This window comes from Cnephaeus nilssonii (assembly GCF_951640355.1).
Source record: "Cnephaeus nilssonii genome assembly, chromosome: 14".
Taxonomy (NCBI): Eukaryota; Metazoa; Chordata; class Mammalia; order Chiroptera; family Vespertilionidae; genus Cnephaeus; species Cnephaeus nilssonii.
Window position 1 is genome coordinate 10,024,073 of NC_137085.1, and position 13,199 is coordinate 10,037,271.

The 13,199-nt window shown below is 58.8% G+C and overlaps 1 protein-coding gene across 2 annotated transcripts in view; it reads left to right on the top strand.

Moving 5' to 3' along the window:
* Positions 1-13,199, top strand: part of COL27A1 (collagen type XXVII alpha 1 chain) — a 124,993-nt gene that overhangs the window by 109,301 nt on the left and 2,493 nt on the right. Inside the window, exons 42-59 of one of the 2 annotated variants that reach the window (XM_079790348.1) lie at positions 1,283-1,339; positions 1,518-1,571; positions 2,088-2,141; positions 2,420-2,473; positions 2,880-2,933; positions 3,016-3,123; positions 3,597-3,704; positions 4,549-4,656; positions 6,322-6,375; positions 6,823-6,885; positions 7,238-7,291; positions 7,448-7,483; positions 7,600-7,617; positions 7,823-7,858; positions 8,312-8,338; positions 9,305-9,370; positions 10,326-10,494; positions 11,558-11,667. In XM_079790348.1, coding sequence (XP_079646474.1) covers positions 1,283-1,339; positions 1,518-1,571; positions 2,088-2,141; positions 2,420-2,473; positions 2,880-2,933; positions 3,016-3,123; positions 3,597-3,704; positions 4,549-4,656; positions 6,322-6,375; positions 6,823-6,885; positions 7,238-7,291; positions 7,448-7,483; positions 7,600-7,617; positions 7,823-7,858; positions 8,312-8,338; positions 9,305-9,370; positions 10,326-10,494; positions 11,558-11,667 — 1,230 coding nt within the window. The remainder of the gene's footprint in view (positions 1-1,282; positions 1,340-1,517; positions 1,572-2,087; positions 2,142-2,419; positions 2,474-2,879; positions 2,934-3,015; positions 3,124-3,596; positions 3,705-4,548; positions 4,657-6,321; positions 6,376-6,822; positions 6,886-7,237; positions 7,292-7,447; positions 7,484-7,599; positions 7,618-7,822; positions 7,859-8,311; positions 8,339-9,304; positions 9,371-10,325; positions 10,495-11,557; positions 11,668-13,199) is intronic. The other variant, XM_079790349.1, reaches the window with a different exon arrangement.

A 13,199-nucleotide genomic window follows, 5' to 3' on the forward strand; every position in this document is an offset into this window, starting at 1 on the left:
CTCCCGCCGCCAGCCTTGGGGCCTGATTCGTGCCTGGGATGGGCTCCAGCCCCCGGCACAGCTCCCCTCTCTGCTGCCTCTCCGGCCTCCCCTTCACATCCCTGCTGACAGCGAGGGGGCTCAGAGGTGCCCTGGCTTGAGTCCCCTGCCCAGAATGTGCCCCATGGGAGGCGACCCCAGTGTTGTCTGAGGCTGGAACATCCTGAGGCCTGAGGTTCTGCCACTTGCTGTTCTGTGTACACCCTCCATGTAGCTGGCATGTGGCGTCCAGCCACCTGTCCGACAGGTGGACCCGGGCCCCGTGTGGTCTGCCATGGCCCAAGCACCTGCGCTCTAAACTCCGCTTACATCTATGCCACTCATCGTCCTGCTCTTGTTATTATCAGCAGCAGCAATCTTACAGCCACCAACTGAGCCCTACTGTGTGCGGTAGCGTGCTGACAGCTACACGAGCCTTTCCTCCCTGGGCCCTCAGAGCAAGGCTGCTAGGCGTTCCGGTCCCACTTTGCAGACCGGAGACTGTCTGACGGACAAAATCCCCTAAGGTGGTCCCCTGCTGAGTGCAACCTGGGGCAGCCCAGGGCCTCCTCTGGGGCTCCCGTCGAGGCTCGGAGGTTCATCCTAAAGCTGGTTATTGGCCCACTTGGTTGCAGAAAGGGGCGCTTCTATTGAGGGCTGAGTAGCTCTGAGCAGCTCACATCACCTCTCGGTGCCTGCGTGTCCTCATCTGTAGAATGGGATACTAACAGTGCCCGCTTCATAGGGTTGCTGGGAGGACTCAGTGAGAGCCCGTGTCCGGCCTGTGGCAGTGCCCACGCACGCCAGCTGTTGGGATTATTGTCACTCCCTGCTGAGCATCATGCAAGGAGTTCTGCATCATTTCATGAAATCCCACCCCCTCCATGGTATTTCTCTTGCCCCCTTCACCCCACCCCCATCTCTCAGCTGGGAAGAGGAACTCTAAGGTCCTGGGCAAAGCAGGGTGTGACCACTAGCTCAGAGCTACCTGACCGCGAGGGAGCTCACAGCCGGAGGCGTTGGTTTGGGGGTGCTCAGGGGGGATGCTAACAAGCACTCTTGTGTGTGCCACAATCTTGGTTCCACGCTCAGGGCTGGCTTTGACCCCACGCCGGCCCCTTCCCTCTCTGGCCTGTCTCCCACCTGTAACCCTAATAGGCTGGTCTCCATCTCTGAGGAAGACCCTTCCGGCCCCAGTGTGGGTGGAGTGTCCAGATTCACCAAGAGCAGGTGGTTTGTCCTAAAGCTGCTTCTGTGTCCACAGGGGGAGCAGGGCGAGGACGGCAAGGCCGAGGGGCCCCCCGGGCCACCTGGAGATCCGGTAAGCACCCCCTCCAACTTTCATCCCCTGGACCCCGGCCTCCTGCTGTGTGGGGAGGGGGAGGCTGAGCAGGGGTGAGGCTGCTTGGAGCTCCGTAGAGGGCGTGGCCAATGAGGCCCAGGTCAGTCAGGCATCCTGCACCTGGAGGCCCATTGCTGCTGTTGTCCTTGTCCTTCAGGGCCCTGTGGGTGATCGAGGAGACCGCGGGGAGCCAGGGGACCCTGGATACCCTGTAAGTACCGGAGCGCCCCCTGCTGGCTGCGGTGGGAGTGTTACAGGGGGCGTGCCTCGGCCCCAGGCCCCTCCCCCGGCACGTGCTACCTGGGATCAGAACAGCCTTCACTGGACACAAGCCCTTCCTCCCACCAGGGGTGCCCAGGCTTGAAGCACAGGCCCCTGAAAGAGGGCTCGGGGTGTAATTCATGCTGAAAGGGGTAGGGCCTGGCCCGAGACCTTTCTGAGGGAGAGAGAGGGGGCCGTGGGGGAGAAAGACTCCTCCCTGTGAGGGCCTCCGTCTCCCCATCTGTGCCGGAGGGTCCTCCCAGCAGAAGCAGGGAGCAGAAGCAGGAGCCCAGCCACGGAATGCATACGTGAGCACTGGGCCCTCAGCAGGCTCTAAGGTGGGGAAGCTGAGGCTCAGAGGGACCGTGACACAGGCTAGGAAGAGCCAGGGCTCCCCGGGGCTCCTCCGGGTTGAAAGTCGCCCCCTCCAGAATGGGCCCCTCACCTGTCTCTCCTTGACTTCCAGGGACAGGAGGGTGTACCCGGCCTCTGTGGAAATGCGGGCCAGCAGGGCCTTCCCGTGAGTGGTGCTTCCTGTCCTGTCCCCTCTCCTGCCCTGAGGGGGGTGGAGCCGCTATGGGGGAAATTGAAGAATGGGCCCTTTAAAGCTTAAAGGGACCCTCCCTGCAGGAGGGCCTGGGGCAGCCCATTCTGGTTTCTTCTGCCCTGATCCTGGGGGCACCCCCAGAGCCTGCACCCCCAAACCCCTCCCCACCCTCCCCCTCCAGGCGGAGACTGGCCACCCTCCCCGGGAGAGAATCCTGGGGCTGCCTTGCGTCATCTCACCTTGGTTTGCAGGGGCATCCGGGACCCCGGGGGCGACCGGGACCCAAAGGATCGAAAGGGGAAGAGGTAAGAGGGCTGGGTGTCCACGGGGGACACTGGGGCCCTGGGGAGGGGAGAGTCTGGCCCCAGCACACAGCAAGGAAGAGGCAGGGCTGGAAGGGCCATAGCCAAGGGGGGGAACCGGCCAGCGGGGGGCTCAGGCTCCCACCGGGAAGCTGCCAATGCCCAGAGCCCCTGCAGCAGGACCGGTGAGAGACAGGCCCGGAGCGGGTCAGGGACAGCCGGCAGGTTCCAAGGCCAGCTCTGCCGCTGGGCCTCCAGGCCAGGCACTCGGGCCCTTTTGCAGATTCAGATGCTGAGGTCCGAGCGGTGGAGGGGCTGGGCCCCTGACCCTCTCAGTGCCCTGCTGCTAGAGCTCCTGGGGTTCCGCACCTCCAGGCAACCTCCATCAGGCGGCCCTTGGTTTTTTCAGGGACCAAAGGGAAAGCAAGGCAAGGCCGGGGCTCCAGGACGGAGGGGGATCCAGGTGAGTGGCCCACAGCCTCTCCTCTCCCACCCACCGCCCTTCCCTCCCCAGAAACCCTCAAAAGCTTCTTGTGTACCCCCAGGGCCTGCAGGGGCTGCCGGGGCCCCGGGGCGTGGTGGGGAGACAGGGCCCTGAAGGTGTCGCTGGACCAGATGGGCTTCCTGGCAGGGATGGTCGACCGGGACAGCAGGTGAGCAGGACTTGGGCACCTCCATTTGAGATGAGGTGTGTGTATGGGGGGGGGTGGGGGGAGGAGCTGCCATGGGCCACAGGCCATGGAACAGGAGGAGCAGGGCAGAACCCACATACCCAGAGGTTCCCCGAGTGAGCAATGGCCTCCTCCCTTGAGACCTGGGAGCGGGGCCCTCCTGACCATCTCTCCTCCATGCCAGCACCCAGAAGGCATCCCCTGCCCAGTGGATGAGCTTCTGGCTTTTAAGGCCCCTCCCCTTCCTTACACTCAAGTCCTCAGTTCCTCTATCCCTCTGGTCCAGCCATCTTCACACAGCGGGGTAGGGGGGGTAGAGGGGGTGACCTCCATGCTGGAGTTTGACCTCCCTGACCCCAGCTCCGCCTAGAGTCCCCCCAGGCTTTGAGCCACCCCGCCTCCTTGGCTGCCTCTCCCAAAACATGAGAGATCTTCCTTGCCCTCTTTCTTTCCAGGGGGAGCAAGGAGCCGATGGGACTCCTGGCCCCATGGGTCCTGCTGGGAAGAGAGGAAATCCAGGTGTGGCCGGCTTGCCTGGAGCACAGGGACCCCCAGGATTCAAGGTCAGACACTTACTAATACGCTTATCCCCCCTTCACCCTTTCTGCCGTGGGTTCTAACTAGAATGATTTTTACTATAATGCCGACATGGGCACCCATGTCCCAGGGCCTGTGGGAAAATGGAGTCCACATTGCCCACCTTTCCCAGGGGCTCCTGTCCAAGCTTCCACCTAACTTCAAGGGTAGTTTGTTCAGGTAGCTATAAACACTGCCCTTTCCCTGGCCCTGGCCCTTTAACTGGTTGTTGAGTTGTCCGTGGGCGCCCTCTTGTGGGCCTTTGTGGAACAATAGATGTTGTTTGCCCCTGGGACCCTCCTCTAAGGCATCTTTATAAATAGCTTCCTTGAGGGATGGGGGGGGACGGGGAGCCATGAGTCAGTATGAGCCCAGGGCTAGATATGAAGGAAGAAGATTGAGATGAGTGAGTTAGGCATGGCTCTCGCCCTTCCTGAGCTCAAGGTTTAGTTGGGGAGAGAGGACAGCAGGCAGGGGGAGAGGTGGCCTTGGCCCAGGGCGGGCTTAAAGGAGAAGAGGGAGGTGGTTTTCAGGCAGGAGGAGCGGTGTGAGTGCAGGTGTGCAGGTGGGAACTGCATGGTCTGTTGGGAAGGAACAATAAAGAGGAGAGGCCGAGTGGAGAGTGGAGGGGACGCCAGAGTAAAGAGACTTACTTTCCTCTTAAGGAGGCTGGAGTTCTGAGGCCCCGCCACAGGTGGACCCCACCATTCTGAGGTCTCCACTGACCCTGTGGAGTCTCTGTGCTGTCTCCTAGGTTCCCCCTTCCCCTCCCCTGGAACCACCTGGAACCATTTCCCCCTCTGACTGCTCACTTTGGTCTGTTTCCTAAAGGGTGAAAGTGGATTACCTGGGCAGCTGGGTCCCCCCGGTAAGCGGGGGACAGAGGGCGGAACAGGTCTTCCTGGGAACCAGGGGGAGCCTGGATCCAAAGGCCAGCCGGTGAGTGAACCCCAGGAAATACACATGTTCGCTCGCTCACATGCACACACGGACCCAGAAGCCACCTGCCTGCTCTGTGACAGGGCAGAGCAGCACGCTCTCTGGGTCCCAGCTGCCACGCTGCCTCCCCTGAGCGGAGTGGGTGGGAGGAGGCTGAGAGATGAGATCTGAGTGGTCCCTTCAGAATGAGGAGAGGCGGATCACAGCCAGATCAATGGCCTAACACACATGGAAGAAACTGAATCTGTAATTTAAAAGCTTCCCTCAAAGAAAACCCTGGGCTCAGATGACTTCACTGGTGAATTCTAGTAAGCCTTTATGGGAGAGATGATACCAAGTCTGCATAAACTCTTCCCAATGCATTCTGGGAGGCTAACATTACCCTGATGTCAGACAAGAAATTACAAAGAAAGAAAACTACAGACCAATATACCTCATAAATAGATACAAAAATTCTCAATACAGTTTTAAAACTTTTATTAATCATTTTGAGAGAGAGAGTGAGAGAGACATTGATTTATTGTTCCACTTATTTATGCATTCATTGGTTGATGCTTGTATGTGGCCTGACCGGTGATCAAACCTGCAACCTAGGCCACCCAGCCCAGGCATCTCAATACAATTGTAGGGAAATGAATCTAAGAATATATAAAAAGAATAGTGCCTGATCCATAAAAGGAAATTGTATCAATTTGACTTCATTAAAACTTTTGCCCCTCAACGGGCACTGTTTAGAGAACAGACAGGCCACATACTAGGAGGAGCACAAATCGTATGTCTGATAAAGGACTTATATCTAGAATATAGAAAGAACTCTCAAAACTCAATAAAACGGAAAGAAGCAGCTCAACTAAAAAGCTGGGCAAAATATTTGAATACACATATCAAAAGAGATATACATATGGCAAAAAAAAAGTACATGTGGAAAAGAAGATCAATATTATTAATCAGGCAAATGCTCGTTAAAACCACAATGAGATGCTACTACACACCTATTAGAATGGTGAACATTTTAAAAGACTCACCATGCCAAGTGGTGGCAAGGGTGTGGAGTAACTGGAACTCCCATAGGAATGGAAATTGGTACAGCCACTTTGGAGATCAGTTGGGCAATCTATTTCAAAGCTAACGTACACCTACCATGTACTCCAGGCCTCTCGAATTGTTCCCAGCTGACCTGGAGCTGGTGCATTCCCCAACATAATGGCTGTGTGACTTTGAACCAAGTTCTTGCCCTCTCTGAGCCAAGCTGGTGTGGGACATGCATGTATGACGGTGCATGCACAGTGCCTGGCACATAGCAGGCCCCCAGCTACTGGGGTCCTTTTAGGGGATCATTCCTTGCATGGGTCGGGAATGGTTTGTGGGTCCTTTCATTCTCTTCCTTGAAGGCCTGGGACAGGCGATCCTGAGTGTTCTGGAGAGTTCCTCGTGGAATCCCTGAGCTGGCCTCTGCTTTCTCATCTGACAGAGGGCACAGGCTCTTTCCCCCCGGGAACCCAGATTGACCTGGTTTCCGGTTTGTGAACTGTTCACACTCATCTGATCATCTCATGTTAGAGTGGCTGATGTCCCTGGGAAAAGGCAGGCCCAGGGGTCCCAGGTGACTGCGAGGCACCCTTGTCCTGGCCCCACTCACACCATCTCATCCTGTTCTCCCCACAGGGTGACTCTGGCGAGATGGGCTTCCCAGGGATAGCTGGCCTCTTCGGACCCAAGGTACAGAATCCCACCCCACTGGTCCTGTTGGGGTCCCGTCCATCTACCTACTCGTTCATTTATTCTGTCAACAAACTTTTCTCGAGCACTTACATGACCAGAACCAAGCATGGGCATCTTGTCCCAGGGACTCACATTCCAGCCAACCTGGGTTCTAAGCCCAGTTCCACCATGTACCAGCTGTGTGCTTCAGGCCAGTCACTTGGTCTCTCCAAGCCTCAGTTTCCTCATCTGAAAAATGGGCATAATAACAGTAGAGGGTTGTTGTAATAATTAAGTAAGACTGGAGACATACACCACACAGCCCTGAGCCTGCATACCGGTACCTGCTTCATAATTGTGAACTTTGTTACTTTGACAGAGAGGCCAAAGGTTAGCCAGGGGGTGGGGAAGCTGCTGGGGCCCCTGAGTGGCCACTGGACACAGACAGACTTCTTTCTCCCACAGGGACCCCCTGGAGACATTGGCTTCAAAGGCATCCAGGGGCCTCGGGGGCCTCCTGGCTTGATGGTGAGTCCCCTTCCTCTCTGTCCCAGCAGAGATAGTGGCCCCAAGTCGAAGGCTGGCCAGCCATCAGCTGGGCTCCTCCAGTCTTAAGCCCCTCTGCCCAGTCTTCCTTTCCACTTCCACACCTTTACTTACGCCGTTCCTGCCAGCCCTTTCACCTGCTCCCCTCACCCCACTCTTGTAGCCCACCCCCAGGAACATGGGAGGGGCTCAGGAGGTGCATGGCCTGGCCTTTGTCCAAGGAAGCCTCCATTCTGTTCCCTTGGGACATGCACAGTGCCCTTTGCCCTCCTGTCCCTGTGACTATCCCCCAGTGCCTGGGACAAGGACACACAAGCCTTTCTCTCTCCTTTAGGGAAAAGAAGGCATCATCGGGCCCCTTGGGATCTTGGGACCTTCAGGACGCCCGGTATGTGCAGGAGGTTGGCCAAAGACCGCTGGTTCCCCTTGCCTTCCTGGTTCCAGATTGTCTCTGTTACCCGGGGCTAGCTTGGGCCTCAGTTTCCCCATCTGGGAAATGGGGCTTCCTCTGAGCCCTCTCTCACGGGGCCATCGTTTATTGCAGGGTCCGAAGGGCGACAAAGGCAGCCAAGGGAACATGGTGAGTGGATGGGTTGGGGGCCGGGCTACAGGGATGGGGGCGGGAGGATTTCCAGGGGTATGAGCACGGCTCAGCCAGGTCTCCTAACTCTCTCTCCCGCTTCTGTCTCCATCCAGGGATTGCAAGGTCCGAGGGTGAGTGGGCTCGGGTGTGAGGGCTGGTGGGTGGGGGAGTGGGACTGGGCAGGCACTCTGGGTTCCGGGGCCCCAGTCATCCCATCTGTACCCATCTGTGCCAGGGTCACCATTGTCCCTGGGTCTTAGGTCGGCTCCAGGAGCCCCGGGTGGGGGAAGATGGAAGGCGTTTGATCAGGGCCTCACTGTTCTCCTCTTCCTCCAGGGTCCTCCCGGCCCCAGAGGACGACCTGGCCCACCGGTAGGTAACTGCGTGCTCGGTGCCCATTGGACTCTGGGGCCGGGGCTGGGGTTCCTTTGAAGGAGACCCAAGGATTTGGTGGCAGGCGCTTGTCTTGGCTCCGACTTCATAGGACTCATGACCTTCTTGTACTGCACAGACTTCTAGGAGAGTGTTAGGCCATTCTGGTGGGGCCGGGCCTCCGGGAGAGAGTAGACCATCCCGGCGGGGCCAGGCCTCCGGGAGAGAGTAGACCATCCCGGTGGGGCCAGGCCTCCAAGAGAGAGTAGGCCATCCCGGCGGGGCCAGGCCTCCGGGAGAGAGTAGGCCATCGGGTGGGGCCAGGCCTCCAGGAGAGAGTAGGCCATCCCGGTGGACCCTCTCATGCCCTGACAGCCCCTGTAAGCTCCTGACAGTCCCTGAGATCGAGCCCCAAGTCCCCGTCAAATACTGACCCGGCCCCTTCTTTTGCAGGGTCCTCCAGGGAGACCTATCCACTTTGTAAGTCAGAGAGCATTCTCTTTTGTCTACTTGGGTAAGGCCTGGGGAAGGGTAGGTTGGCAGCTGACCCTGGTTCTGGCCACAGTGGCGAGCACCCTAAGCTGGGCGTGGGGATGCCTGGGTCCTTTTGTCACTCCATATTGGACCCTGGTCCCTGAGGCCACAGAGGCAGGAAACCTAGACTTTAGCTGGGATGTGGCCCTGTGACCCCAGGAAGGCGCTCCAGCCACCGGCTCCTGGGTCCTGGTGGTATACTTGGTGCAGGTCGGCGGGTTGCTGAGGATTCTCCTGTATCAGATTCTGAGTCTCAGGGGAGAGCAGGTTGGGGGCCCTGTGTGCCTCTGACATTTGGGACTAGATGACTCTGCTGGAGTGGCTGTCCTGTGCATTGTATGATGTTTAGCAGCATCCCTGGCTTCTACTCACTAGATGCCAGTAGCACCCTCCACCCTCCAGTTGTGGCAGCCAAAGCTGTCTCCAGGTATTGTCAAATGTCCACTAGGGGGCATCATCGCCCCTGGCTGAGAACCACTGGACTAGGAGGGAGCCAGATGGAGCACTGGAGGGAGGAAGAGTGTTCCAGGGATGGGAGCAGCATGTGCAAAGGTCCCGTGGCTAGATAAAGCATGGCATGTAGGACTTGGAAGTATGGTAGTGTGTTGTGCACAGAATAGATGTGGGAGAGAGGAGGGCCAGAGGCCACAGCACTCAGGCCGGGTCTTGCAATCATGCTGAGGAGTTTGGACTTAAACCTGAGGGCGATGAGCTACAAAGTGCCTCAAGGAAGGGTGTGGAAGGGCCAGACTCTGTTTGCCTGGGGAGGAAGGACAGAGTTCCACAGAGGGCCTGTGCCTTAGCCAGGACCTTGCTGGGAGGGTGGGGTGGAGAGGGGGCGCTCAGACCCTGGGGCTCCTGCTCGGTGGGCCTGGGGGTCCAGGATGCATACCCTGTCTTCTCCCTGCACAGCAACAAGATGACCTTGGGGCAGCTTTCCAGACGTGGATGGACACGAATGGAGCACTGAGAGCAGAGGTACCGCCAGGAGCCCTGCCACGTGGGATCCTTTCCCCGGGGGAAACAGAAATAACGTGTGCTCCTTGCCCCACCCACGTGGCCTGCACTGAGCCCTTCATAGCCCTGGCGGGCATCTCACAACCACAGGTGGGGGAGGGGGTGGCTGAGGCTCGGAGTAGATGGCGACACAGCCAAGGTCACACAGCCAGTCCCTGAGCCCTTTTTCCTCCAAAGCCCCCGCAGGGTGTCAGCGTTCTTGCTGGCCCGAGTCAGGAAGATGCTCGCCTGGCCCACCACCCACAGCAGCTTCCCACGGCTCAGGCCACAGTCTGCCCGGAGCAGGAAGCTCATGGCCATCCCACAGGGCCCTGCTAAGACCCCCGGCCTGTGGTCATCTCAACTCCGGGGCTCCAGGCTGAGAAGGCTCTTGGGGTCCTCTAGTCAGACCCCTGTCAGGAGTGCCCTCTGCTGTCTTGCCTCCTTCCCCCATGGGGAACTCACCCCCACGCCCGCCAGCTCAGACCTCCTACATGCATTTCCATGTGTCCTGAGCTGGGTGCTGGGAAAGTTGATGCCAGTCTGCTCTCTGGGGGCTCACAATCCAGGGCAAAGGGCAGCATGGATGAGCCCATTATTTTTCTTCCAGGGGGGGTACGAGGGTCAGGGGCAAGACCTCCCCCAACCCCTTCTGGAAGGATTTGGGGCCATTCCCCAGTGTTCTGCGCACCTGGCTGCCTTGCTCGTGGACACCTGCCCACCCTGCACCAGAGACCAGGCTGCCCTCCGCTCTTCTCAAGCCTCTAAGCCCCCATGGCAGCAGCGCCCCCCCCCCAGTCCATCCCTGAACCCCAATTTCTTTATCTAAGTAGAGTAGACCCAACGCCTGCTCCAACCATGCCCCTGGGGCTGTGGAGGCTCAGACCTCGGGCTGAGCCAGGACCTCAAGGGGCTGATGGCTCTCTCCTCACGACAGGTTTCCAGCCATCCGGACCGGCTGGTGCTGGACCAGGGAGGGGAGATCTTTAAAACCTTACACTACCTCAGCCACCTCATCCAGAGCATTAAGACGCCCCTGGGCACCAAAGAGAACCCCGCCCGGGTCTGCCGGGACCTCATGGACTGCGAGCAGAAGATGGCAGATGGTATGGGGGCCTGTGGTCTGAGGAGATTACTTCCTGCCCGGGGTGGGGTGGGGCCGAGGGGACCCCGGGGGAGCAGGGCTGAGTTTCAGTCCTCAAGAGAGATGGCACATGGCCAGTCACTTACTCAACCAGCAGTTGCTGAGCCCCAGTGTCAGGCCTTGTGCTTCAGAAGGGGGGTGTAGTGGGTACCCCCAGGAGGGTCCCATCCTTCCGGAGCCTACAGATGTCTAGCAGGGACAGTCATGTCCGTGCAGGAGGCCAGAGCTTTGGCAGGAAAGGCCCCCGAGGGCCAGGAGAGGCCGGGAGGGGGCTCCGCACCTCATCCGATTCCCTTCTGTCCGTGTGAGCTAATGTGGTCCCTGGGAGGACCATGGCTTTGGAGGCAGACAGACCCGATTCGAATGTAGGCCCTGTGAGCCGGGCAGCCACCGCACCGCCCTGAGCACCCTTCCATTCGCTGCCCGAGAAGGCGGCCAGTGGCTGGGTGGCCCACTCTTTCAGCTGCGACACCTGTGGCTCCCTCAGAAGCTCAGTGGGGCAACCAGGTGCCAGCAGAGGGGGTGGGGGCAGGTGCAGAGGGGGTGGAGGAAGTGCAGAGGGGTACAAGCAGGTGCACAGGGGGTGGAGAGCCATCAGCCCCTTGAGGTCCTGGCTCAGCCCGAAGTCTGAGCCTCCACAGCTCCAAGTTCTCGATACGTGGAGACATCTATGGGTCCCCCAGCCAGCCTAGGAGCATCACTCGCCTCCGTGGAGAAACCATTCCACTACATCATCCCTAAATCTCTTGGGCAAGCGGCTCAGCCTCTCTACCTCAGTGTCCCCGATGGAAAGTGCACATTTCTCAATAGCCACGGCTCTCATGCTCAGCTCTGTGCCCCGCCCCCCCCCCCCCCCCAGGGGCTCTGCTCAGAGATCTGTGGCTCACGAATCCCTTTTCTGCTCCCCAGTCCCTGACTTCATATCCAATTGGAGCTCAGGGGTCACAAGGTGGGGGGCCCACCTCAGAACCAAGCCCTGGGCTCCTTCCCACACACATACACCAGCACCCCATTGCTTCCTGCAGGCACCTACTGGGTGGATCCGAACCTTGGCTGCTCGTCCGACACCATCGAAGTCTCCTGCAACTTCACGCACGGTGGGCAGACGTGTCTCAAGCCCATCACGGCCTCCAAGGTACCCGTCTGCTCCCAGCCCCCCACTGGCTGGCCCTCTCTGCCCCCACCCTGCCCGGGCCACAGCCCAGCCAGGTTTTGGTCTGGCTGCCTGGCCTTGGGGAAGTCATCTCCCATTTCCGAACCTCCGTTTCTTCGTCTGTAAGTTGAGGGTGAATTGTTTTAAATCCAAACCCCTTTGACTCGTCTGAGGCCCATGGTTCTCTCTTCAAGTAGGACTTTTTGCCTAATACCTAAAGCAGCGTCGTTGGCCAAGCTGGCCTGGCTTGGAGAACCATGAGCCGTCAGCACAAAACAAGTTAGGGTGCCGCTCCTGGGGACAAGCCGCCAGAACTGGGCGCGCAACTATGAAATGAATGTTCACTGCACGCTTACCAGGTGCCCCTCTCGGGGCTGAGAATTTTAGGTGGCTCAGGGCAACTCAACAATATGCCAAGGCAGGCGGTGGCAGTGTGACCACACCCCCACCCAGAGTTTGGAGTCTTCAGGAGCCAGCTGGCCAACTAGTCCAGACCCTGCCATGTGCCAGGTGCTGGGATTCAACACGAAACACAGCAGCCTCGCCACTTTCCCCACAGCCGGAGCTCACGGTCCAGCAGGCCCCTTCCCTCTGACTCCGACGTGGCAGAGGGGTGGGGCCGGAGCTGGCCCCTGGGTTGGCAGCGTGACTGCCCCTCCGAGTCTCCACCCCACGGGGAACAATGAACCCCTGTGGGGTGCCGGTCTCAATCTGTCAATATCCAACGTTGTGGTTGAACCAGCCCTCAAGGTTTTTATTATGATGTGAGATGCCCTTTATTACTCACAAGACTGGAAACCACGTAGCTCCCCTGGGGCTGCACCTGGGGTTCCGCGGGCTCGTGCTATTGAATTTAAAATGTAACAGTGGGAATTCAAAGCACGGGAAGAGAAAGGACAGGTGGCCCCAATGGTCAGTTATTGAAAGCAACCGAGAGCCTCCGTGGGGGAGGCGGTCTGGCTCTCACCTGGCTGTGACTGGCCACGTGCTGATCGGAGACGGCGCCTTTGAAGTGGGTGGGATCAAAACTTACGGCAGGTGCTCGCATGACAGACACACAGACCCAGCGGTCAGTGCTCACGCTAGAACCACTGAGGCCGTAAATCCTGTCCCGTTGTCTGTGGTCAGGTCTGGCGTTTCTACCCCCAGCTCACCCCTCAGGGATATGGAGACTTAGAAAGGGTAGGAAGGGCTCTGCTCATTTCCTCTTTACTCAGAGCCTCTCAATCTTGGGCAAGATCCCCTTCCTCTCTGGGCCTCTGGGTCCCAGCTCAGCTCCAAAGACCCCCGTCCCCTACAATGGAGAGGGGCACGGGTAAGACTGCATCAGGCCCTTCACAGCTCCGACTCTGGCTTTGGTTCTTTCTTTCCCTTCCTTGCTGCTCCCTGGCTCTGGACCAGCTCACACAGACCTCAATTTCCCTGTCTCTTTAGTGAGCACACGTCTGGGAGCGTGGTTGGGCTTCTCCCTGGGAGCTTACCTTCTGAGGGCTGTGGGCATCCCAGCCAGACCC